We start from the raw sequence: 26,607 nt of genomic DNA, 5'->3' as shown, positions 1-26,607 counted from the left end.
CTTTCATGCGCTGGAGAAGGAAATGGCAACCCACTCCAGTGTTCTTGCCTGGAGAATCCCAGGGACGGGGGAGCCTGGTGGACTGCTGTCTATGGGGTCGCACGGAGTCAGACACGACTGAAGCGACTTAGCAGCAGCAGCAGCGAAGTCCAGTATATCTCAAGAAGGATAAATAAATAACTCTACATCTGTCTACATGTAAAGTTTTAGCACAGTAAAACTTCAGAAAATTAAAGACAAAACAAAGTTTTAAAAGAAAAAAGAACGATTGCTTTCAAAGAAAGCAACAGTTAGACTGACAGTTGACTGTCAACTGCAATAATAAAAGCCAAACACATCAACGGAATGATATTTTCAAAAAGTATCATAAGAAATAACTGCCAACCTAGAAATCTATGCCCTGTCAAAACATCTTTCAAGAACTAGGAAGAAACAGAGACATTTTCAGACACACAAAACATAGAGGCTGGTACCAGCATTATCTCCACTAAAGAAAGTCCTCAAGGATACACTTTATATAAAAGACAAAGATCTAGGTCTAAGATGCAAGAAGGAAATTAAAAGCCAAGAAATGATGAATCTGTCTAAATCTAAATTATCATGGACTGAGTGACAGTGGGTCAAAAAATATTTTAAAGATTTATTATTTTTATACTTTTAAAATTAAAGACATTTTAAATATTTTAATATATTAAAGATATCTTTAAATATTTAAAAATACACAATGACCAAATTTTTTGAAATAAACTATTTTTGAACTTCTGATATCCAACCCCCTCCATGGATAAAACCCCACATCATGGCCTGAGGACAGCATTTACCCCAGACAGTCCTTTGTTCTAGCAAGAAGTGACCCAAAGCACCTGGGAGGAGAGAGGAGCTACGCGGTGCTGTAGGAGGAAGGGCAGAGAAAACCAGAAAGTGTCTTTACTTTAATTTTTTCTTCATAGTGCTGCTCTTTCTGTTTCAGGTGCACCTCCAGATGCTGCGCTGAGACCTGGGCTTCTCTGTGCTTCTCCTCCAGCTCCTAGACAAAAAGGAGGAGACGGTCAGGTGTGTGAAGGAAGGGCAGAGCCGACGCATGTCAGACATTCAGAGGAAGCACGGCTTTGGCACAGGCACCAGAGACAACAGGCATGTGTTTCCTCACAACTAGCCTCTACGATTCTGGAGAAGGAAACCGCCACTGAGCCTTGGCCCTGGGATTTCCAAGTCCAAGTACTCACACTCATACACACACAGCTGGTGGGCTGGGATCAGAAATCTATCAGTGTGACAGGTCAAAGGCAGCTCTTCATCTCTGCTTAGAGAAATGAGAGTAACGAGGCAACACAATTTCAAAATTCCATACAGTGCAAAGCCCCTGACCACTATCTTGAACCTCAGGCAACTGTTGCTCCAATGACAGCCTTAAACAAGAAAAGTAATGGCAATTTACTTTGTTTATTTTAATGATAAAAAAATTTTATATTTTCCTCATTAATAAAATGATTGGACAGGAACCCTAGCTAAGAAGGAAAACTAATATAACAATTCAAACACTTTGAGTTTTGAATGATTATGTTAACTGACTGGTAATATGGAGAATGTGACTATCTAGAGACGTTCATATGAGATCATGTGTAGATGATGTAACACTAATGGGAAGAAGGCAGAACATAAAATTGACTAAAAATGACATAAATATGTGTACACATATGTGGAAGATAGGAAGAGAATTTGGAGTAATATAAACAGCTCAAATGTAAAGTCCTCTTCATTCTCTTACTAGGTTTCTGCTTTTAAACAAAATTCATTTGGAAATTATACCAATTCATTTGCAACATATTATAAACTGGTCATATAAAAGGCAGCATTCAATTTACTGAAATATTCTCTAAGTGAAACTATCTGCCTCTACATTAATTCTTATGAATCTGGACCCATTAGTTAATTACTAATATCAAAAGTCATTACTCCAAGTTTTCATCTCTTTACACTATATTCAAGATTTTCTTTGAAATGGAAATAATTATGAGAATTTGAAGAATGAGGAAATTATACAGGATATGACCATAAAATGAAGGAAAAAATACTTTCAGATTCACACACACATGAAATGGTACTGATTAAGCTTTTGAAATTCTGAGTCTGCAAGCACTGACTTTGACTTGGGGGCCAGTAAAGTATTCAATGTTAAAACCAGGTGCACAAGATCTACTGCAATCTAACAGATGTCATTTTGAAAAACTGAATGTAAATAGGATGTTAAGTAATAAAAACATACTTTAAGGGCTTTAGGTATATTAAAGGATCCCCAGAAATGAGGTCTTTTTATTAAAGCAAAAGACTCTGCTATAATGAGAACCCCAATTATCTGTTTTGAAAGTTCTTAACAGAATAGCAAATACTTTAATGCAAATGACATTTGAGATGACTTTCTGAGCATCATCATTATGTAACAGTATTAAGGACCCCTCTTTGCTCCTATTCCAGATACTTTATTAACAGCCTAAGCACCAGGTTCTTGAACAAAGGTACTTTCTGATAAATGAAGTCACAACCACAAAGGTACTAGGATAGGTCATAAGACACACTTGGAAAAAGAAATCTGCTACTTTTCCTTTACGTTAGAAATCACTTGATAATTGTCTTAGTTTCAGTCCTCCTAAGATGGCACAGGAATGAAAATCAAACTGAAAACAGGTTGAAAACTCAGACATCTGAGATTCACAATGTTGAGACCAAATTTCTGATCCATGAGTGAACGGGAGTTTGCAACATATAATCCAGGAATGCAGAACTCTACACTCCGACGTTTTAATTGCAAATGAACCTTTGGAAAAGCGGACATTCTAAAATCTGACTTCTTCGCATTTTGGCATTTTTTGTTGTTGTTGTCATTTTTTAAAACGTTATCTTTTCTACATGTGTTGGATCAGACTCTTCCGTCCTGTTATGCAAACACGGCGGTTCACTGCTGTTTCCAGCTCCTAGAATAGTGCCTGGCACATAGTAGAAGCTCATTAAATATTTGTTGAATGAATGAATGAACACATCACCATTAAACAGAGAAACACTTTGCAACCACAAGAGACTTAACCACGTCGTTCGCACCAAGCAAGAGGCGGCAGTGGTGGAATCTCGGTGGGAATTCACTTGACTCACGGTAAAATTCACACACTTGACAATTGCCAAGAGAAACTTGGATGACGGAACGAGAGAACAGAGAGAGTAGACTAACAGTCACATCTGCCTTTGTGTATAGACGGATCTATGAAGACTGTGTGTCAAAGCAAAACAATTTAACTGATTTCTCTTTTCATCTATTTGTTCAAGAATACCCATATGCTCATGAATATAGACAGAGATGTAAAGATTTGAAGCATCAGGTTTTTATTGGGTTTTGTTTGGTATTTAGTATAGGCCTATAATTCGGTCATTCTGGAGTTCATATAGTTGCTGGTGACTCATTTCCCAGAAGTGATGCAGAGACAGAAAGACAGAGAGAGGGAGGCGGGAAGCACCCTGCTTACCACCTTGCCTTTTTATGGTGGAGAGGAAAGGTCGATTACTCCAGAGTCTCTCCCAGGGGCAGGGAAGGAAGGGGCTATGAACACACTCCCCAAAGTGGCTTCAAATTCTTGATTTGGGGACTGAAATTCAAGGAGAGTCCTTTAAAGGTTCACCTGCTTTCCACCCTGGCAGGAGCAAAACTTCCAACACGTTGGCAAGTACCACCCAAGCCTTCCTTGATCAAGTTAATTTGATCAGAGCCAAAAACAGAATAACTGTGATTACAAACCTAAAAAAAAAAGATCTGCTACATCTAAGGAAAGTGAAAATAATAATAAGAATAATAACCAACTGTAGCAGAGAAAGTGAGTGGGTGAGCATGGATCTATGACAAATACTACTCAGAGAAAAACAATTCTGCGTGACTAACTTCTTTCCTCTGCAAAAGCGAGGATCTGAGTGTTAGTCTTAAAGCCCTGAGTCTCTACCCCTCTTTTTTTTAAATGAGCATTTGCAGTGTTAACAGCCATACAAAACTCTGCTGATAGGAGTACGTAAATCCTCCTGTAAAAATGTATTGGAGATGACAGCGTGTGCACGTTCGTATTTCTAAAGGTCAGGCAGTAGCAAACAGAGCAAAAAAAAAAAACATACTGACGGATCTGTTACCAGTGCTGAAAAGTCCAACCTGTAAGGTTACTCATGCTAGTCTCTGACGTGTCATCCGCTAAGACCACTTCCTCTTAATTCGCCTGCTCGGCGACAACCTCCCCTGTGCCGGTGGCTGCTTCTTCTTTGGACCCCCTTCCCTCTGCAACCTGTTATCGTTGAACTTGCCAACCTTGGCTCCTGCTCACCAGAATTTTATCAGCCATCTGCTGGATCTGTTGGGACTTTGTCTGGATGTCATCCTTCAGTCTGTTTTCTCTACGCTCCATGGTCTCTAGCCTCTTTACCTTGTTCTCCAGAGAGTGGCGGCGTTCCTGCAGATCGTGAATCAATCAGAGAGTTTTAATGGGGTGACGGCTGCGGGCGCAACGCCTGTGCCGAGGGACGGGACCCTCGGGAAGCGGACGCTCGCGGCAGGTAAGAGAAGTCGCAGGCACCCAGAGCCACGGCGAGGAAGACACGGTTCTGGAATCCGAGTAGTACTCGCTTGTGTAGGTTACAAGAGTGCATTCATTCATTCAAATATTTACCAAGCACCTACTATCTGCAAAGTAGCACACTAGGCATCTCGGAAAATACCCAGAGGAAGTCGACAGAATGCCTGCCCTTGGAAGAGCTAAGAGAAAGGCAAGTAAACATAAAATGGGTGAAAAGGGGCAGAGCCATGAAGCACACAGGTATGGAGCGCTGCAGGAGGTTGCAGGCAGGAAAGAGAGCTTTGAACTGAGCAGGTGAGGGGAGGAGTTAAGGAGATGTGAGCTGTGGAGGGGGCCGATGCGGCGGGCTGGAGGGGAGAGGGCCAGGAGGAGAGGGGAGGCCTTTCAAATAAAGACGGGCGCAGCAGCAACAGCACAGAGGTGGCCAGCTTAGGCCCCAGGTAGAGCATAGAGGGGCTGCTGCATAAGGTGAGTTTGGGGGAAGCAGGAGAACATGGCAAGGGGAGCATGTGTGGGTCAAACGGCTGATAGTCTCATGGATCTAAGACATAGGGAAGCACTAATGGCTCTGGGATGGTACAAGGGGTAATGATGAGTCTGGAGCCGGAGGTCCACAAGTCTGACATTTCTGAGTTAACTGGGAGGAAAGTGAGACTGGAAGCAGAAAACCGAGAAATGAGTGCATTTGCTCAGCTGGGAGGAAGAGCACCTGCACTGTGAGGAGGCCTGCAGAAATGGCCAGTGGGGGACACTGGAGGGGGACAGTGTGGGTGCACTGGCAGGGCTGAAGATGTGTGAAGTGGCAGGGCCCAGGGAGAAGCAGACGGTGCCAAGGCTCCAAGCCTGGGGTGAATGGATGATGATGGCCCGACCGGCATGAGGAGACTGAGAAGATGACCCAGCTGGTTGGGGAAGTGAGTTCATTTTAGGTTAGAGGCACTGTTCAGACACCCAGGCAACATGTCAGGAGAGCAGTGGGAAATACTGCCTGGACTGTGGGTGAGGGTGGCCCCAGAGAGTTGTGGACAAGTAGGTCACCACCAGCACAGTGATAGGGAGAAGCAGAAAGCCCAGGAAAGGGGGATGGTTAAGTCAACTATGGCACAGCTGTTCCACGGAACCATCACCCAGGCAAGGGGGAAGCTGGAGGGGAGTAAGGGGAAACGTCCCTTCTGATTCTAGATTCTTTGGTTCTGTGATTTTTTTTTTTTTTTTAACAATGAGAAGACACTCAATGTGTTTTCTGCATAATTATATAATTGGTTTCAACAACAACAACAACAACAAAGAATTGAAGGGAGAGAAGAGGCCCCAAAATACAGATCTGGGAGTTACCAACACACACAGGTCACAGCTGAAGCCTCGAAATTTACTATGTTATTATCACTGCTGGGAGGAAAAGTCAAGGAAAAGCAAGGGTACAGAGGGAAGGAAGAGGAGACCTCAGGGACGGCGTCACAGTTCACCTAGATAAACGTGAGTCCACCCACACAAGTGAGTGGGTCAGAGGAAAGCAAACAGGAAGCAAAGGTTTTTATCAAAACATCTTTCTACTCGTAGCTTCTGTGACAAAAGCTTCTCCCCTTTGGGGAAAACATTCCCAAGCCTCTCGGGTTCAGAGGAATGGGCTGAAAGGAAAAGTGGTTTGAACAAAGGCAAGCAGAGAGCAGGCGGTGCCTCCATTTTGTCCCCACACGGCCAGAGGCCAGGCACTGCAGGACCCAGGGGCTGGAGGCCCCCTGCTCACCTCGGCCTCCACCAGCTTCTTCTTGATGCCCTCGGAGGAGTCTTCACGGTTGTGCAGCTTCTCCAGCTCACGCTCGGCCCGCTCCTTCGCCTGACGGATGTTCTGCAGCAGCTCGGTGGCCTCTGTGCTAGCTTTCACAGCCTGAAAGGAGAAGAAGCGGGGCGGGGGGGGACGGGTGAGATGGCCCAGTTTAGACACAGAAAAAGATGAGGATCATCTCCTAAACAGAAAAAAAAAAAATCGGGTCACACTGAATGGATATTTTTATCCATTCTTCAAAACACAAACAAACTTTTCATTTTATTCTGTATTTCATCTATTCTAAGGTGCACTTATATTTTTTAACATCACTAAATTTGGAATAATGCATCCTACAATTAAAACTGACAGAGTTTTTTTTTATTTCCTGGGGTACAGAAGATAATGGAATACTGGACAAACTTTAGCTTCTTAGATTCAATATTTTGGAATAAATGCAAACAAAAAGTCTTGGATTTATCTGCCCAAGTATTAATGTATTTACCTCAGAGCATTAATTTTCTCCTTATTTAATCATCTCACTTGCCAACTTCTTTATGGGGAATCTCTACTATTAACTTTTATAACAATACAACATAAAAGCTGTAATTTAAACCTTTAATAATAAGAAATACCTATCAGAGGGCACAACCACCATAGAGTTTGTAGTGGCTCAAAATTCATGTTAGGGAAGTCATTTTTTTTTTTTTTAATTAACCTTTTGAAGTTCATTTTTATTTGTGTCTTAACTATACTGCAGCTCCTTGAGCATCATGATAAAGATCAGACTGTAAACCACCAACCTCACATGCATTCACTTTAAATTATCATTTGAAAAAGTGAAAATGGCAAGGAAACTCTAGCTTGGAGACCTGCACACTGGCCAGTGTGGGAGTTGCTCCCCACATGTGCCCAGTGAGCACTGGAAATGTGGCTGGTGTGACTAGGAAATCAATTTTAAAGTTTACTAAAGTTCAATTCATTTAAAAACCGAAGCAGTATAAATGTTTTAATATCAATACATGCTGTGATGACATTTTGTATATATTGCATTATGACAACTGTATCATTCAAAGAGTTTTCACCTTTTTATAATGTGGCCACTAGAAAACTTAGAATTACATCTGTGGCTGACATGTATAGGTTGCTCCCCTCTTCTACAGGGGACAGGCAGAGTCCTAGAAGACATGAGTCCTCACACAAACTTCTAGCTGAGAGAGGCCTTCCGAAGTGAGCTCAAGAATAGGCAGGAAGGAGTCAGATGAATGGATACAGAAAAAGTGGATCATCCCAGCTATGGAATACCATGAAGCCTCTGAAAAGGAGATCCTGCCACATGCTGCAACATAGATGAGCCTCCAGGACACTGTGCTGAGTGAAAACAGCTAGTCACAAAAAGACAAATACTGTATGATTCCACCCACAGGAAGTGTCTAACGCCGTCAAAAGCATACAAGCAAAGTAGATTACCAGAGGCAAATTATGATATATAGTGATATATATCATATATATATATATATATATATATATATATATATATATATGGGATGGATAAACAAGGTCCTCCTGAATAGCAGAGGGAACTATATTCAGTGTTTTGTAATAAGCCATAAAGGAAAAGAATATGACAAAGAATGTGCATATGTGTGTAACTGAATCACTCCACTGTGCAGCGTAGGCACACAACATTGTAAATCAACTGTATTTCAATAAAATACACTGACAGGAAGGGAGGGAAGAAAGGAAGGAAGGGTTACCAAGGGTGGGCATTCACTAAAGGGGTGGTTAGCATCTAACAGATAGTGTAAGTTTTGCGAGAAAAAAGTTCTCGAGATTTGCTATACAATGGAGATAATATCTAACACACTAAGGAACCGGACACTCAAAATGATTAAGATGGTAAAGTCAATGTTATATGTTTTCAAAAACACAGCTTTAAAAAGGAGGAGGAGGAAAATTAAAGGGCTCTTTTAAACACATTCACAAACCTTCCTGAAGGCCATATTCATTCTGGCCCTTTCTTTAGCATTTCCCCAGTTCACCCAAAGGAAGGGCCATTAGCACTCACTGTGTCAGAAACCATAAACCACACCCACCCTCCTCCCCAACCACTCGAGGACTCCTGGCTCCTCCAGGCTCCCAATGGACAGGAAGGCTGCCAACGGTCTCTGATGGAAAGCCGCCTGGGTCATGAACAAGATGTGAACCCGGTCCCCTGAAGGGAGAGGAGCCAGCCTCTTGGGATTTGTTGTAGTACAATTTGAACTTTGAATTGACAGTCTCATAGAGCTTGGTTTCTGGTTTGTTTGTTTAAACAAATACTGCTTGACAGGTCCCCAAAAGAGAAAGTATATTCAGAACTCTGATATTTTCAGGTAATAGCTCACCACCCCGCTTAATCTCCCTCAGTGCTGGGTGACTAATTCTCTTTCTTTGATCTTTCACCCTCTAGGATAGGGCAAGAAAAAGTACTTGGAAATGGGAGGTGCTGCCAAGTCGCTTCAGTTGTGTCCGACTCTGTGCGACCCCATGGACTGCAGTCTACCAGGCTTCTCCGTCCATGGGATTCTCCAGGCAAGAACACTGGAGTGAGTTGCCATTTCCTTCTCCAATGCATGAAAGTGGAAACTGAAAGTGAAGTCACTCAGTTGTGTCTGACTCTTAGCGACCCTATGGACTGCAGCCTACCAGGCTCCTCCATCCATGGGAATTTCCGGGCAACAGTACTGGAGTGGGGTGCCATTGCCTTCTCCGAAATGGGAGGTAAGTTCCCCCAAATATCCCCTTGGGCTTACCTTTTCTAGCTTCTCTTGGAGCTCCTGAATTTTGAGCTGCTGCTCAGCATTGATCTGTAATTAAAATCCCAGGAAATAAAACAAAAGGCACATTGGTATTAAGGTCTTGCTAGATTTACTACAGGCCTATTTTCTTGAGGTTTCTGTGGGGGTCTTATTGTTTTATAATATCTACTGATGGAGAAGAAGAACAGCAGCCTATCAGAGAAGCCTTTGAATGTCTCAGTGTAAACCTCCATGTGGACCGTTTCTCTAGAACCAGCGACACACATACAGACGACAAAAAAGGGAACCGAAATCGCCTGTACTTTAAAACAGTAAAGTTTTCCATCTGTTTTACTGAGTATCTGGGTTTGTATGTTACTGTGAGAGGGCATGACAAAAAAAAAAAAAAAGAGGTGTCTTCTCCCCCTTTTAGAACCATAGCTAAAGCTAAACCTGGTCATCCAGAGACTGATCATCAAAATAAACCCAGAAGAGAGTTTTCTGTTCACTGCAAATATATTCTTAACCAATGACAGACCACGGAGAGCAACATTTAAGAGACTGCATGTGTGCATGCTAAGTCGCTTCAGTTTTGTCCGACTCTTTGCAACCCTAGGGACTGTGGTCCACCAGGCTCCTCTGTCCATGGGACTCTCCAGGCAGAAACAATGGAGTGGGCTGCCACGCCCTCCTCAGGGGATCTTCCCAACCTAGAGATCCAACCTTTGTCTCTTGTATCTCCTGCATTGGCAGGCGGGCTCTTTATCACTAGCGCCACCTGTAAAGCCCATTTAAGAGACCATCTGCCCAAATCCCAATACCAATAATGGAAAATACCTTCTCCAGTTTGGCATATTCTCCCACTTCAGGCTTCCCTTGATCTTTAGCCTGTAATTTAAAAGATACAACATATTGGGAACTCTCAAGAACCTAAAAATCTTATAAGACAACACTACAGGCTATACTTTCTTGGTCTCTGTGGCCAAAACAATTAGGACGATAATAAAAAATTAAGTTACCTTCTCTAATCAACACCAGGAACTCTGTAGGGCACCCCATGGCTTCTCGAATGTACACTTATTAAGCTAGGATTCCCTTTATTATTGCTAAGATCATCCAGGAATCTACCTCCAAAACTCCCTCCCAGAAGGGAGCTAGCTACCTTCATCAGTTTATGCTGACATTCTGTTGCTTTCCGCTTAAACTCTTCAGCAGCCAGCCGAGACTCTCTGAGCTCCGATTCATAGAGGTCACTCCGCCTTCTCGCCGAAACCAGGTCCTCTTCCAACTGATTCATCATCAACCTCATTTCTTCCACTTGAGCCTGGTACTCCTAAAGAGGAGGCAACAGAAGAAAGGTGGCCTTTAGAACTCCTGAAAGGAAAGATGGGAAGTGAAGGTGGAAAACCACAGAGAGGAGACACTGTGAAGAGACATCAGCGGAGAATGGACCCAAAGAAAAGGTGAAAGATGCGGATGAGGGTGAGGTGTGCGGAGGGTAAGTAGAGAGAGAAGAGTATTAAATCTTTAAACTGTTTTCGTGTAGATCATGTAGCACTAGTAACACCATTTGGAACACATGTGCTTATATACAGTTAGATCCTTTGAGCAAATAATACCATACAAGAAGTGCAGAACCTTAAGGCCTTTGTAACACCAGAGAGCAGCAAGGGATGTACTTTAAACAACCACGATAATCTGCTTACGCAAAGCTTTCCCCCAAGGGTAATCATTTATATAGATTTGTCCTTTAGAAGTCACATGTGCCTAACATAATTAAATATGGTACCTAGTTTTAAAATTAACCTTTCAGATGACACAAGGGGGTAATTGAAAATCTCAATGGAGAGACTCTTAGAAGGTAAAACTCATCATGTCAGTTTCTCACCATTAATTTTTCTGGGCCCCAAACTGCATGAAGAACTTAACGGTGCTCTTGAGATGCAAGTCACCCTGAAATTTGGAAGAGTCAGGAAACACTGGTTCTGGTCAAAGTAACTTGTAAGAAAGACTCCAAGGAAAGAATTATCTTGCTCCCTCGAGCAAAAGCCTTTAAAGTAATCCCAACAGCCCAACGTTTCTCAAAGTGAATTTCTAAAATCAGAACATCTGATTGAGGTTTTCCAAAACTGATTTACCATGAGAAATAAACAGTGGTTTTGAAAACTTCAGGGCAGGGCACGAAAATATTCTCTGTTAGCAAAACCAAAGACTATACACATAAGGTTTATGAATGAGCAAAGTTTATCCAATCCAAGGTGGTGGGGGTGGAGGATATAAAATGAAAAGAATAAAGAATCGAACTAAGACCGTCTCTGACCTTCACAACATCTAGTGATCATCTCTAAGATCTGTTCTCCCAAGAAATGACTCAAGAGAGATCCACTGAGCAAGGATATGTTTTTAACCAATAAAATGCTTTTCTTCCGCCAGTAACAGTACAGCTTCATCCCACCGTAATAGGCAATCCCCATGTGCACACTAAAGCGAAGATGACATCCTTATGAAAATGGGTAGTTTTCATGGAAACACATCTCTCTGTGTTAATGGTACAGAGGAAAGCAGAAAAAAGGGGGGGAGGGGCACAAAACGGAGCACTAAAGCATATAGTCATCCCTCGGTATACACAGGGGGTTGGTTCCAGGACCAAATTCAACCTGAGGTTGGTTGATCCATGCACACAGAAACCGTGGATACAGAGGACCAGCTGCATTGTTACTGAGGGTTAATTCTACAAGTCATGGGGCACCAGGTTTTCTGGACGAGGCTCACTAAGTGGGTGGTGCTGGGTTACATAACCAAAGGTCTTTATAAACTACTAAACAATTATCTGAACTCACAGAATAAAACAAGAGTCAATGATGTGAGATGGCACACCCTCTACTTGGGGTTTTTCTAGTCCCCTCAGCCAGGGCTGTATGATGACTTATTATAACTTGCATCAGATTAGATCAGATCAGTCGCTCAGTCGTATCCGACTCTTTGCGACCCCATGAATCACAGCACGCCAGGCCTCCCTGTCCATCACCAACTCCGGGAGTTCACTCAGACTCACGTCCATCGAGTCAGTGATGCCATCCAGACATCTTATCCTCTGTCGTCCCCTTCTCCTTCTGCCCCCAATCCCTCCCAGCATCAGAGTCTTTTCCAATGAGTCAACTCTTCGCATGAGGTGGCCAAAGTACTGGAGTTTCAGCTTTAGCATCATTCCTTCCAAAGAAATCTCAGGGCTGATCTCCTTCAGAATGGACTGGTTGGATCTCCTTGCAGTCCAAGGGACTCTCAAGAGTCTTCTCCAACACCACAGTTCAAAAGCATCAATTCTTCGGTGCTCAGCCTTCTTCACAGTCCAACTCTCACATCCATACATGACCACAGGAAAAACCATAGCCTTGACTAGACGGACCTTTGTTGGCAAAGTAATGTCTCTGCTTTTGAATATGCTATCTAGGTTGGTCATAACTTTCCTTCCAAGAAGTAAGCGTCTTTTAATTTCATGGCTGCAGTCACCATCTATAGTGATTTTGGAGCCCAGAAAAATAAAGTCTGACACTGTTTCCACTGTTTTCCCATCTATTTCCCATGAAGTGGTGGGACCGGATGCCATGATCTTCGTTTTCTGAATGTTGAGCTTTAAGCCAACTTTTTCACTCTCCCCTTTCACTTTCATCAAGAGGCTTTTGAGTTCCTCTTCACTTTCTGCCATAAGGGTGGTGTCATCTGCATATCTGAGGTTATTGATATTTCTCCCGGCAATCTTGATTCCAGTTTGTGTTTCTTCCAGTCCAGCGTTTCTCATATAAGTTAAATAAACAGGGTGACAATATACAGCCTTGACGAACTCCTTTTCCTATTTGGAACCAGTCTGTTGTTCCATGTCCAGTTCTAACTGTTGCTTCCTGACCTGCATACAAATTTCTCAAGAGGCAGATCAGGTGGTCTGGTATTCCCATCTCTTTAAGAATTTTCCACAGTTTATTGTGATCCACACAGTCAAAGGCTTTGGCATAGTCAAGAAAGCAGAAATAGATGTTTTTCTGGAACTCTCTTGCTTTTTCGATGATCCAGCAGATGTTGCCAATTTGATCTCTGGTTCCTCTGCCTTTTCTAAAACCAGCTTGAACATCAGGAAGTTCATAGCTCTAGTATTAAGCAGTCCTGGACTCCTTTCTCCATTAAAAAAATTTATATATATATATAAATATATAAAGATAAAAACATTATCTATGAAAACACTTTCTTTTACCTAAAAACTCCATTTCTTTTCTCCTGATTTTAAAAAATCCAAAGTACCAACGGAGCTGCCCACAAGCACAAATACCAAACTGTGGAGGAAGCAGACAGGTGGAGTCAGTCTTGGTCATCTTTTATCCCTGAGCTCCCTTGTCTGACGTAAACTTTCAGCAAAAAGGGAATATGGTTTTTGTGTTTTGTCAAGAGCAAGGACAGAACACTGTTTCAACACCACCCCCTCCCCCGCCCTAAACATCTCTCTGTCCAGAGCTGTCAGCGCCCAAGGGGAGGAGAGCATGAATCAGGCAACACCTCTGTCAGCAATCTGAGCTCCCAGAGCACCCAGCCTGCTACAGATATCTAAAAGAATTCTACTTCATTTATTGAGCCACTGTTATTCTGCCAGCTACTTCAAGGAAATCCTATATATCCAACAGCTGACCAAATCCCTGTTTCAAGAAAAATCTCAGAGATAATGATCAGGTCCGTTTCCAAAGACAGCTGAGAGAGAGCTGTCCGAATCTCAGCGTGGGCTCAGTGCTGGACATAGCTGAACAGGATCAGAATGGGGAAATGTGGACAACTTTTGAGTCATGCCTCAAGTCATTCTTTGGAATGGAGCTTTACAATTTTGATTGAATAGGACCAATCAGAAGTCCTAAAACTCAAATGCCTTCTATGTTACCCAAATTTCTGTCTCTCTTTCCAAGGAGGGGCGGGGGGGTTGGTGGAACCAGCAATTACTAGTAGTGATGGAGCATGAATCTGACTATCATGTGACGTATCTAGGTGTTTTCTAAATTCTTAAAAATTTTGGCTGTGCCTCATGGCACACAGGATCTTAGTTCCCTGACCAGGGATTGAACCCTTGCCCCTTGAACTGGAAGCACAGGTTCTAGTCACTGGACCACCAGGAAAGTCCCTAGGTGTTTTATTTTAAACCAAATCCAAATACTCCATTGGGGTTAGTTAAGTTGTTGATCAGTTGCTAAGTCGTGTCTAACTCTTTGCAACGCCATGGACTGCAGCATGCCAGGCTTCCCTGTCCTTCACTATCTCTTGGAGTTTGCTCAAATTCAAGTCCACTGAGTCTGTGATGTTATCTAACCATCTCTATCCTCTGCCACCCCCTTCTCTTTTTTACTTTCAGTCTTTTCCAACATCAGAGTCTTTTCCAATGAGTCAGCGCTTCACAACAGGTGGCCAAAGTATTGATACTTCAACTTTAGCATCAGTCCTTCCTATGAATATTCAGCATTGATCTTCTTCAGGATTGACTGGTTGGATCTCCTTGCAGTCCAAGGGACTCTCTCTAGAGTCTTCTCCAGCACCACAATTCAAAAGCATCAATCCTTTAGCACTCAGCCTTCTTTATGGTCCAATTCTCACATCCATACATGACTACTGGAAAAAACCATAGCTTTGACTGTATGTACTTTTGTCGGCAAAGTGATGTCTCTGCTTTTTAAAGCACTGTCTAGGTTTGTCATAGTTTTCCTTCCAAGGAGCAAGCATCTTTTAATTTCATGGCTGCAGTCACTGTTGTAGTGATTTTGGAGCTCAAGAAAATAAAATCTGTCACTGCTCCCACTTTAGCCTCTACAATTGGCCATGAAGTGATGGGACCAGATGCCATGATCTTTGTTTTTTTAAATGCCGAGTTTCAAGCCAGCCTTTTCACTCTCCTCTTACAACCTCATCAAGAGGCTCTTTAGTTCCTCTTCACTTTTCTGCCATAAGGGTGGTGTCATCTGCATATCTGAGGTTGTTGATATTTCACCCGGCAATCTGGAATCCAGCCTGTGATTCATCCAGCCTGGCATTTCACATGATGTACTCTGCATATAAGTTAAAGAAGCAGGGTGATGATATACAGCCTTATCATACTCCTTTTAATTTTGAACCAGTCCGTTGTTCCATGTCCAGTTCTACTTGTTGCTTCTTGACCCACATACAGGTTTCTCAGGAAACAGTAAGGTGTTCCGGTAGTCTCATCTCTTTAAGAATTTTCCACAGTTTGCTATGATCCACAGTCAAAGGTTTTAATGTAGTCAGTGAAGCTGAAGTAGATGTTTTTCTGGAATTCCCTTGCTTTCTCTATGATCTAATGAATGTTGGCCATTTGATCTCTGGTTCCTCTGCCTTTTCTAAACCCAGAATGTACATTTGGAAGTTCTTGGTTCACGTACTGCTGAAGTCTAGCTTGAAGGATTTTGAGTATTACCCTTCTGGTATGTGAAATGACTGCAATTGTAGGTTAGTTCGAACTTTCTTAAATAGCTAAGTAGAAGCAACATTTAAAATAAATAAACAGAGGTACAGAAATTGGCTTTGGGAGGAAGAGAGAAGAATAAATAGCAAATCTGGGAGGAATCAGCGGGCTACAACCCAAATACTAGGAGTTTACTGAAAGTATTTCTCCTGGACTGCAAACATTCCACTCTCATCAAGCTTACTGAGGGTCATTTTTTTAGTAAGTCCTCCTTCCAGTGAAAAATAAAATCTGAAACGAAGAAGCTTTCTTCCCCCAAAATGGAACGCTTAGCAGTCATTAAATCTAAAACTCCACATGGATGCCAACTGTGATATGAATCACAAAGGACATTTCTTTGAACTCAACCACCAGCATATACCTTTTCAAAATGTCCTGAAAATTCTGTTTCTATTTAATTTCAGGGACACCAGCTGCTCCCTCTGGTGGCCAAGCACAGCTTTCATTTCCCCAGGATACCACCAAAAGCAAATTTCCAAACACATGGAACTAATGGGAGAAAAAGAATCCTACTTCTTGAAATTAGGAGGAAAAATGGTGTGGACAAAAGGGCAACGAGTCAACTGTCAAAGTGGATTTTTCCAAGCTGCAGGCACAACCTTCAAGATCTCTGAGTTAGTACTGTTCAGAAACCTGACCACTGGATTGCACAATTTCCTAGGCACGTTTATTTAGAACATTTTTATCAAGCAGGAGGATATTAACCAATGATTTAAAAAATATTAGGGTGATAATGAGACGATGCCAAAAAAAACAAGCAAAACAGTAATTCTTTCTTTAAAGAATAGTTAATGAATCAAATTATTTTCAAGAGTTTCTTGCATTAGCAACCACCCAGATGGCTAAGTGTGCGCTACCCGGAGACAAAAATGTTCATTTCCATCACTGTTTCCATTAGATTTTCTGAAGTGAATGAGAGTTGCCTGGCAGCTGATAATTCAGCTCTCCAATTGCTCACTGCATTCTCTTCATTAAAGTTTCTATTTACGGTTTCTTCAAAGGACAAAAAAAAAAATCCATGCTAAAAAGGAAACAATGAAGTAAAATAGAAATGAACCATCTAGAAAGAAAACTCTTTTAGAAAAGGAAAGGGGAAAAAAAAAGAGAGTAGGCTTTTTAAAGGTTTGGATTTTCTTTTCTGATCACAGAGTGGAGGGCTTTATGTAGTAGAGATTTGCCGTGTTAATTCTGACGCAGCCTTAACTGCTCAAACTCCCCTCCTAGGATACATCTTTAGATAAGCAAAACTATGAATTATCCTGGCTTCTCTCAAAAACGTAAAGTGCATCTAAAAAGCTATGAAAACGTCTTTAAAAAATTATTTTAATGGTCTTAAAAGCAGAAATGGGCACTCTTTCAGTAGAAAGTTAGATGGGAAGCAATTTCAGCTTTGCAGGCCACGTGATCTCTTGTCACAGCTACTCACCTCTGCCAGTGAAGCATGGTCAGCAGCCACAGACAGTACGCAGACAGTACCTAAGTGAATGGGTGTGTCTGTCTTCCAACGAAACTTTATTTATATAAACACTGAAATCTGAATTCCATATACTTTTCACACGTCATGAACTCTTCTCTTGAATTCCTCCCCCAACTATTTAAAAATGCAAAAATCATTCTCAGCTTGTGGTCATGGAAAACAGGTTGGTTGACCAGATTCACCCCTACAGGCTGCAGTCTGCCCACCACCACTGCTTTAAACCTACACCTTTGATTGAAAAAGAGTAGTCATGGTGGGGTCCAGACTTCAAAAGGAGCTAGAACATTTATATAAACCATGTGGAATCTGAAAAAGTTCCATTTGGAATCTGAAAGTTCCAAATGACCTACATACCTCTTTCTCTCCCCCTCCTCCCCTCCCTCCTTCCCTTTCTCTGTCCCTCAAACATGCCTCCCCTGAAATGAGAGGTCTGAGCTGGTGTCCTGCTCCCAGGCAGCGAGTCATACCTGCTCTTTGATTTCTTGGAGCTTCCGGCTCTGCTCTCTGATATCATGGAGGAGCTGCAGTGCTTTGTCGTCCTCTTGGGACACCTCCATCCGTGCTTGCTCCAAACTTCGCTTTAAGCTCTGCGGAAAGCAAAAATTTTTAATAGGGATGCCCCATGGATCCTGCTCTAGTTGAAAAGATTCATTAAAGGAGCTGCAGGCTGCTTCGCAGACACCAAGACGGTTTCGGGTGACGGACCCACGACGACAGCTTCCAGTGGGTTGCTGAATTCCAGGCTTCATCCTGCAAAATCCCCTGGTTCAAGAAAACATCATCTCAAACTCCTTGGGACCTCATGGATCCGGCCTGAAAGTGCAGCCACCTGTCTCCTACCTGGCCTAGCAGATACTTACTTTGTATGTACAGGACTGAAAACCAGTAAGATCCCCTGGCCATGAAACCATCACTGGAATGGATAAAAAGTCTCTTCTGGAATATCAGTAATTCGAGGGCTGTCAAGTATATCTCCCCTTTTCAAAGTAGCAATGACTTCACTCTCTGCCCGGGTATCATTTAGGACTCCAAACAATCTATTTCCACCTCCTGGCTTACGTTTCCTGGACACCTTTCATCCATAAGGTTCCCTTAATGCTTCAGTAGCACTGAAATATATATCTGAAATACATAGCTGAATAACTTCACCCACCACTGAAAGGCAGCCAAATCTGGAATGGAAACATAGCAGTTATTCTTAATCAGCCACGTTCTATAGATTTCCTCTCCCTTGTGGAAAAAACACTTGAAAAATGTGTGATTCAACTTTTTAAGACTGTACATTAAGAAACACCTGAATGAAAATTTTTAACAAGACAATGGAGAAGACAGTCTACTCTTGTGAAGGAAAGAAAAAAAAGTCACATGGTAAAAAATGACAAGAGGGTCTGGGTTTTAAAGCCTGAGTTTTCTTGTTGCTATGCTGGTTCTAGGCAATAGAAAGTGGATTTGGGACAAATTCAAAACATATTTTCTTGCCCTTATTTGGAGCTTGGTTCCTGAGGCTGATCATGTAGGACACGAGGTAGACCACAGAGGTTGGGATGGGAGATGTGAGACCCTCTGCAAGGCCATCTATGCTTGTCTCCAGGCTCCTACCTGGACTCTCTGAGCCTGACCTCCTGTCTCCAGGCCCTCACACCTGGCGCACGCTACTCTGCACATCACAGGTCCTGCTCGTGCGTCCTGCCTCTCTATTCTCTGCCCCTGGCTGTGATGTGCCTCATGATGCTGTCATGAAACAGGATGAGACACACACGACAGGAAGTGCCACCTCCGAGGGAAGGGGGCTTTGGGGGGAAGGCTCACACTGCATTCTGTGATGTAGGTAGCAAGGTCCTGCTCCAGGAGGGATCTCTGAGTCTCAGAGGCCTTCAGCTCCACCTCCTTCTGACTAAGCACAGCCTCCACCTCTGACACTCTCCGATGTAACCGGGTCATTTCCTGCTCCATCTGAAATAGACACAGCAACATGTTAAAAAAGGCCCGTGGGGGGTTCGTTAGGAGTAATCTCGTCTCAAGCCACCTCCGAAACCACCTGGTGGTCCCGGCTGGCACTAACTCGCCAAAAGGTTAGGCTGGAAATACCATGGTTTCTTCGCGTGGGAGCACACCGGTCTTCGCAAGGACAGTCACCAATGCTAAGTCACTCCTCTCATGCAAGGCTGGGTTCACACTCGATCACTTCTCTAACCCAGTAAGCGAGGAGGCCACAATCACCATTTTTTTCACCTGTTTGTTTTTTGGGTTGGGTTTGCTTTTTTTTGCAGATGTCAGTTTAATTTTATCCCAAATCCATCTTGATCCCCCCCATCTCCTTGCAAAGATCTACAGGACAAATCCAGGACAGGGCAAGGAGATATGGACTCGTCTGTACTCTTGGGAGTCCCAGGCAAGAAGTGACTCTTACGAGCTTCCAGAGAACTGCCTCTGGGCAGGAACAGTGAGCGTTAAGAGACGATGAGCATAATCAACACAGTGGCTGTAGTTACATAGGCAGGAGTTTCTAAGGACTAGGAAGAGAGACTTCGCATCACTCAAAGCAGATGGGATGCATCTCGGCCACAGGTGAGGACCCGCGCCACCTGCCGGAAGACGCAGACATCTGGGTGGGTCATGCTGAGGAACGAGCCGCTTTATATCCAGGGCCTCCTCTGGTTAAGATTTAAAGGATTTACGGCAGCGTCAAGGCCCGAATTCATCTCCCTCTGAGCTGCCGGAGGCGCGACTTCGGCCCAGGAAGGATCAGGTGGCTCGGTGCCAGCGGCGGCCCCGGGCAGGCCCCTCGGCATATATTGACGGGAGGATGCTGCAGCAAGGAGGGAGGCCGGCTGTGGGGATAAATACCTTGTGACACTTGTCCTGGGAGTCCTGCAGCTCTTTGCTTTTGATAAGGAGTTTCTTTTCCATGGAGCTAGTCTTGGCAGGGGAGTCCAGACTTGATACAACAGGCCTGGATGGAAGAAAACCAATGTCAAGGTGAAGGGCGGGGATGGGCCAAAAATAATAAAAATTTTTAAAAATGAAACTACAGCCGAATTTGGGACTAGCAGATGCAAACTATTATGTACAGAATGGAAAAACAATAAGGTCTTACTGGAAAGCACAAAGAATAGGATATATTCAATATCCTGTAATAAACTATTATGGAAAAGAATATGTGTATATATATGTATGTTGGTATTACTGAGTTACTTTGCTGTACTGCAGAGATTAACACAAACTGTAAATCAACAACACTTCAATAAAATAAATGTTAAAAGAAAAGAAACTATAGTAGAGACCAAGGCCTGCCAGCATCCTTGGCCATCAAAAGAGCTGGCTCAAGCAGCTTCTAATGATATCATGACCACGAGGCAGAGAGGTAGCTGGAACCAAGAACACTGGAAGCAGGAGGATCCAAGTGTAAATTTAGTTACCACTGACCTGAGGCAATAATTTGGCCTCCCTGAGCCTCCATTTCCTTTTCTAGGAGGTAGAATGATAATAAAAGGACCTACCACAACAGGAGAGAATGAACACTAAACACAGTGTTGTGCCTGCACGGCTTCCTTTACTCTTTCATTCAACAGGTATGTGCTGTGCACCTACTGTTCCAGAAACCTTTCCAGGCGCTGGAACCGCAGCAGTCAAGACAAACACAGTCCTTGGCCTCCTGGAGCTGACACTCACGGAGGGCATGCAGAGTACATCAGGCAGACACACGAACTAAAAAGGTTAATAGATGATGCCAGAGAATGAAACTGGGTGACGTGCTATGACAGAGGAAATGGATCAGGGGCCTGTTTCTCTGAGCAGTGACATCTCAGCTGACACTTGAAGAATGAGAAGGTGCTGGCCTTCCAAAGCTCTGGAAGGAAACAAGCTCCAGGGAACAGGGATAAAGGATGCAGAGGTCCTGACACAAGGTTGAGTTAACACAGCAAGTGGCCACTGTTTTCAGTTAACTATATTGACCAAACTATTGTCTATTCCATCCCTAAGCTAGCCAGTTTGATTCTGCTTCATTTTATACAAACAGGTAACACTTATTGGTGCTTCCCTGGTGGCTCTGCGGTAAAGAATCTGCCTGCAATGCAGGAGACCCAGGTTTGATCCCTAAATCAGGAAGATCCCCTGGAGGAAGTCATGGCAACCCACTCCAGTATTCTTGCCTGGAGAATCCCTTGGACAGAGGAGCCTGGTGGGCTACAGTCCATAGGGTCGCAAGGAGTTGGACATCACTGAAGCGACTGAGCATACATGAACACTTACTACGTTGGGCTAAATAAAGTCCCTCCACCAAGGTGTCCATGTCCTAATCTCTGGAACCTGTGGATCTGTTACCCAATGTGGCAAAGGGGGCTTTGCAGATGTGATAATGTTAAGAATTTTGATGGCAAGGATATCCTGGATTATCAGAGTAGGCCCAATGTAACCACAAGGGTCTTTTCAGTATGGAAGCAGAGGGGGACTTCCCTGGTGGTCCAGTGGTTAAGACTCTGCCCTTCTACTGTGGAGGGCACAGGTTCAAACCCTGGTTAGGGAACTAAGATACTGCATACTGCACAGTGAGGCCAAAAAAAAATTTTTTTAAAGATGGAAGCACAGGAAGGGAGGAGATGGGATGACATAAATAGGGTCAGAATCAGCAACAGACTGGAAGATGCTACATCATCGGCTGTGAAGACAGAGGAAGGGGCCACGAGCCAAGGAAACTGGATAGCCTCTAGAAGTTGGGAAAAGCAAGGAAACTGATTCTCTCCTAGAGGATATCCAAACAGTGTAGCCTCGTAAACCCTACTTCTAGTCCAGTAAAACCCATCTTGGACTTCTGACCCCCAAAAATATAAGGTAATATGTTTGCATTGTTGTGAGCCTCTAAATTTGTGGTCACTTGTTACAGCAGCCATAGGCAGCTCATACACTTACTGAGTGCTGACTTGACGTGCACAGTTCTGTCCTAAAGCGAGGCATGTTTTAACTCTTTAGTCTCCCTAGCAGCTGTATAAGACAATTTACTATCCTCATTTTATAGATGAGGAAACTGAGCTTAAGTAACCTGCCACATGAGCAGGGAACCTAAGTAATCTGCCAGCTAATAAACTGTTTCTGTTAGTCCCAGTAGAGAACTGGGGTAGAGACTGAGGATGTATCGAATGTATCTCTCAGGATTTTATCACAAAAATAATGTAGTGTGGCCTCCTGAGAACAGACTAGAAGGATGCTCTCCACAAGGACACACTTTCCCACACACATACACAAAATTCACATACCCTGCCTCATACCTAAAAGCAGGTAATTTTTGTGGGTGGAGATGACAGTTCTTATTTGGGGAGGTTTCCCTCAGTGGTCAGCACCCTGGGCACAAACGCTGAGGCTGATGAAGTGCAGGGCCAGAGCAGTAGCCAACAAAGGTTCTTATGCTCTGAGGGATATATGGCAGAGCCCACCACTGCTCTGTTGTCCCATCTATGTCACCTTGGTAACAGGTTGCAAGAGTTGGTTGTCAATGAGCACTGGTATCTTACCAGCAGGTCAAAGTTCTGCTTTCCGGTGCCCCACACCCTACTTCCCTAAGTAAAAGAGGTCAGTTCCCTGCAGCAACTCAGCAGCTCTCTCTCCCTGCAGCTCCTGGCCGGACGACAAGGGCTGGCATAATGGTGCTGGCTCACTAAACCCCAATGACAGCTCCCAATACACACTCTGGGCCAGCCAAGTGAGTTGACACCCAGAGTCAGGCAGCTTTGTTCAAAATCTGACTTTGTAACTCACTCACCATGTGAGGTCTCTGAACCTCAGTTTCCTCATCTGAATAATGGGAATAATCCTCAACCTAATTCCAAGAGTTCTCATGAGGCTTAAGTGAGACCTCCTCCACGGGAGGTCCTTATCACTGTGCCTGGCATCTCATGAGGGTTCAATAAATAACCATTCTACTATCATTGTGGTTTTATCATTACTACCCCTGCAACGACGTGAACTGCACATGCCTCACAGGCCTAAAACCCTTGCTTGAAACAGTAATACTCAGCAGGCTGAATTTGCCCCATGCTACCATCCACATTAGAACAAATGTTGATTATTCACACAAATGGGCAATGGGAACTGAAATCCATAAATAATTTTCTTTTTTTAATCTCAGTTTGGGCTAAAAATTTTAACCAAGTTCTGCTCCTCTAACTGGCCTATTTTCTACCTAAATTCAGTCAGTTCAGTTCAGTTCAGTTCAGTCCAGTCTCTCATTCGTGTCTGACTCTTTGAAACCCCATGAATCGCAGCACGCCAGGCCTCCCTGTCCATCACCAACTCCCGGAGTTCACTCAGACTCACGTCCACTGAGTTGGTGATGCCATCCAGCTATCTCATCCTCTGTCGTCCCCTTCTCCTCCTGCCCTCAATCCCTCCCAGCATCAGAGTCTTTTCCAGTGAGTCAACTCTTTGCATGAGGTGGCCAAAGTATTGGAGTTTCAGCTTTAGCATCATTCCTTCCAAAGAAATCCTGGGGCTGATCTCCTTCAGAATGGACTTGAGAGTCCAAGGGACTCTCAAGAGTCTTCTCCAACACCACAGTTCAAAAGCATCAATTCTTCGGCGCTCAGCCTTCGCACAGTCCAACTCTCACATCCATACATGACCACTGGAAAAACTATAGCCTTGACTAGACGGACCTTTGTTGGCAAAGTAATGTCTCTACTTTTCAATATGCTGTCTAGTTTGGTCATAACTTTCCTTCCAAGGAGTAAGAGTCTTTTAATTACATGGCTGCAATCACGATTCAGTCAAAACACATACAAACACAAACTTACTTTTTTTTTTAATCTGAGATGAAATGGGTTGCTTGAAGGTATGGCCTTGAGTTGACTTTGCCATTTCTTCCTGATGTTATTCTGGTGGGTGGGCTGGAGAAGAAGACCCAGACCACCAAAGGAGGGAAGGATGACCCACAGACAGGGTCCTTCTTAGTCCTTCAGTCATCAGGAGTCACACACATGTCACTAAGTCACCCGCACTGACATCAGTCAGGGATGACGAGAGAGGACACAGCTCTCTAGACCCGAGCACTGAACCAGCACCCGTGGAGGAAAACAGTAGCGTGGGTGTACAATGATGGGAGGGGAGGTGGCTCTCTAGACTTGATGACAAGTGGAGGGCAGGCTCCAGAGGAGTATAAAGTGCACCCCTGTGGGTACAAAGCTCATTGCTATTCACCCGAAAATTAGTGTTTCTAGGTCACTTGTTAATGGGGCCCAGAATCAGAGAGATGCTCAGGCCCTCCCCCTGCCAGCAGCCATGGGAGATGACACACCAGCCTCTCCCCATCACCCAAGGTCTGACTCCCTCATTCTGCTATTTTGATGCTTGACAAATGTTCATTGTTTAGCCATTCTAAGTACAGCAATTAAGGACTCTTCAGAATAAAGGTGCTAAAAGCAATCTTTTTTTTTTTTTAGAATAAAAATTACATTTAAAAAAAAAAGCTATGGTAAGTCTGCTGTGACTCAACTCAGCTTGTAGCAACAATCCCATAAACAGTCATGGGGTTGGAGGATGAGGCTGGGGGGTGAGGACAGAAGGGGGAAAGGTCACTGCAGCTTTCTAGAATGCCCCTGGTCCTTAGCTCGGCTATACATTAGAATCACCTGAAGAGCTTTTTAAAAATTACTGATGTCAGGACATCCCTGGTGGTCCAATGGCTAAGACTCTGGGCTCCCAAAGCAGGTTCAATTCCTGGTTAAGGAACTAGATTCCACATGCCACAACTAAGATCCAGAGCAACCCAATAAATAAAAAAAATTATTGCTGTCAGGCAGTAAAAACACGTTGTGTGACACTACAGTGGTGGACACATGTTATTACGTGTGTGCGTGCTCAGTCATGACTGATTCTTTATGACCCCATGGACTGTAGCCCACTAGCCTACTCTGTCCATTGGGTTTCCCAGGCAAGAATACTGGAGTGGGTTGCCATTTCCTCCTCTAGGGGATGTTCCCGACCCATAGAACGCACACCACCAAGAGTGAACCCTAAGGTACACAGGGACTCTGGGTGATAACGACATCTCATTGTAGGTTCATTCTGGTGGGGGATGTTGATAATGGGGAGGCTGTGCATATGTGGCGGTAGGGGGTGAATGGGAAACCTCTGTATCTCTTGTTAATACTGCTATGAACCTAAAACTGTTCCTAAAAAAAAAAGATATCCAGGGCCCAACTAGAGTAATTAAATCAGAGACAGAGAGACTGGGAGTGGGGCCCAGACAACTCCATTTTTATTAAGCTCCCGGGTGAGTCTAATGTACAGACAGGCGTGAGAACCATGGTGCTAATTAGAAAAAAGTATCTGTGATTTAAGGTCCAGGTATTCAAAGCTCACAGCTTGGCCACCCCCAGTATTTGGTTCCTGGTGACACTTTGGCCAGGCAATTTATTAATGGTGCATTTTGGTCATTCTTTGAGTAGAAACACAGTTTTGAAGTTAATCATGGTGAGCAATGAGTTTCAAAAAAATGTACAGATTTCAGACAATGATTAAAGACCACTCCTATCCACTCATTCTTAATAAGTCAATATACCATTTCCATGAATTTCTAAGAAGGAACTATCCTAGAGAGAGATATGGCTTAACATATTTGCATTCTATTTATTTTTCATGTAGACACTTAAGCCAATTAAATGACACGTGTTAATGGTAAGTAAGCTCTCAATATGTATTTCTTTCTTGCTGGTTTAAAATCATCCTGAAAAGTACCATTTCATAAAAGGTAGTAATATTTAAAGAGCTGATGCTACTCTTGCTTTAAGAGAAGGAAAGTACAAAAAGTCCTGTAATTGGCTATAACTCTAAAGTTATGAGAGATGCAGACAGAATTGCTGTAAAGAAATTATATATTTCTGTTGACCATGAAATGGGACACGATCTACCTGCTAACTTAAGAATTGCCAGAATTCTCCTCTGTTCTCAAAATTCTCAAACTTCAACAGACATAGGCATGTCTTGTTTTCTTGTGTTTTTTTTGCTTGATTGAACTTCATAGATACTGAGATTTTTTACAAAGAGAAAGTCTGTGGCAACCCTATGTTAAGCAAGTTTATTAGCATTTTTCCAAGAGCATTTGCTCACTTTCTGTCTCTGTCACATTTTGGTAACTCTCACAGTTTTCAAACATTTTCACTATATTATTTTATTTGTTATAGTGATCTATGATCAGGATCTTTGATGTTACAATTGTAACTTGTTTGGGTCACCACAAATCATACCCATATAAGACAGTGAACTTAATAAATGTTGTGTGCGTTCTGACTGCTCCCCCTACTGGCCTTTCCCAATCTCTCTCCCTCTCCTGCTACTGCTAAGTCACTTCAGTCGTGTCCAACTCTGTGCGACCCCTAGGGCCTCCCTATTCCCTGAGTCACAATACTAAAATTAGGCCAGTGAAAAACCCTACAAGGGCCTCTAAGTGGTCAAGTGAGAGGAAGCATCACAGCTCTCTCACTTGA

At 43.3% G+C, this 26,607-nt stretch overlaps 1 protein-coding gene and 1 long non-coding RNA gene across 10 annotated transcripts in view; one reads left to right on the top strand and one right to left on the bottom strand.

Annotated features, from left to right (window-relative positions):
• The window catches only part of CIT (citron rho-interacting serine/threonine kinase), a 175,291-nt gene that overhangs the window by 62,928 nt on the left and 85,756 nt on the right, over nt 1–26,607 (bottom strand). For 5 of the 9 annotated variants that reach the window (XM_070769555.1, XM_070769557.1, XM_070769558.1 and 2 more), the window contains 9 exons: nt 19,976–20,081; nt 18,938–19,081; nt 17,596–17,715; nt 10,309–10,479; nt 9,984–10,034; nt 9,162–9,215; nt 6,349–6,489; nt 4,353–4,478; nt 932–1,027 (listed from right to left, as the gene is read on the bottom strand). In XM_070769555.1, coding sequence (XP_070625656.1) covers nt 932–1,027; nt 4,353–4,478; nt 6,349–6,489; nt 9,162–9,215; nt 9,984–10,034; nt 10,309–10,479; nt 17,596–17,715; nt 18,938–19,081; nt 19,976–20,081 — 1,009 coding nt within the window. Of the gene's footprint in view, nt 1–931; nt 1,028–4,352; nt 4,479–6,348; nt 6,490–9,161; nt 9,216–9,983; nt 10,035–10,308; nt 10,480–17,595; nt 17,716–18,937; nt 19,082–19,216; nt 19,356–19,975; nt 20,082–26,607 lie in introns of those variants that run through there. The other 4 variants (XM_070769560.1, XM_070769561.1, XM_070769562.1 and 1 more) reach the window with 2 other exon arrangements.
• On the top strand, nt 4,443–17,601 carry LOC139176739 (uncharacterized). The gene is made up of 4 exons (XR_011561175.1): nt 4,443–4,581; nt 8,819–9,129; nt 10,359–10,644; nt 16,056–17,601. It is a non-coding gene; the product is annotated as an uncharacterized lncRNA (long non-coding RNA).

The sequence above is a fragment of the Bos indicus genome, chromosome 17 (assembly GCF_029378745.1).
Source record: "Bos indicus isolate NIAB-ARS_2022 breed Sahiwal x Tharparkar chromosome 17, NIAB-ARS_B.indTharparkar_mat_pri_1.0, whole genome shotgun sequence".
NCBI lineage: Eukaryota > Metazoa > Chordata > Mammalia > Artiodactyla > Bovidae > Bos > Bos indicus.
The sequence above is the reverse complement of the archived record's forward strand: the minus strand, read 5'-3'. Positions and strand labels throughout refer to the sequence as shown.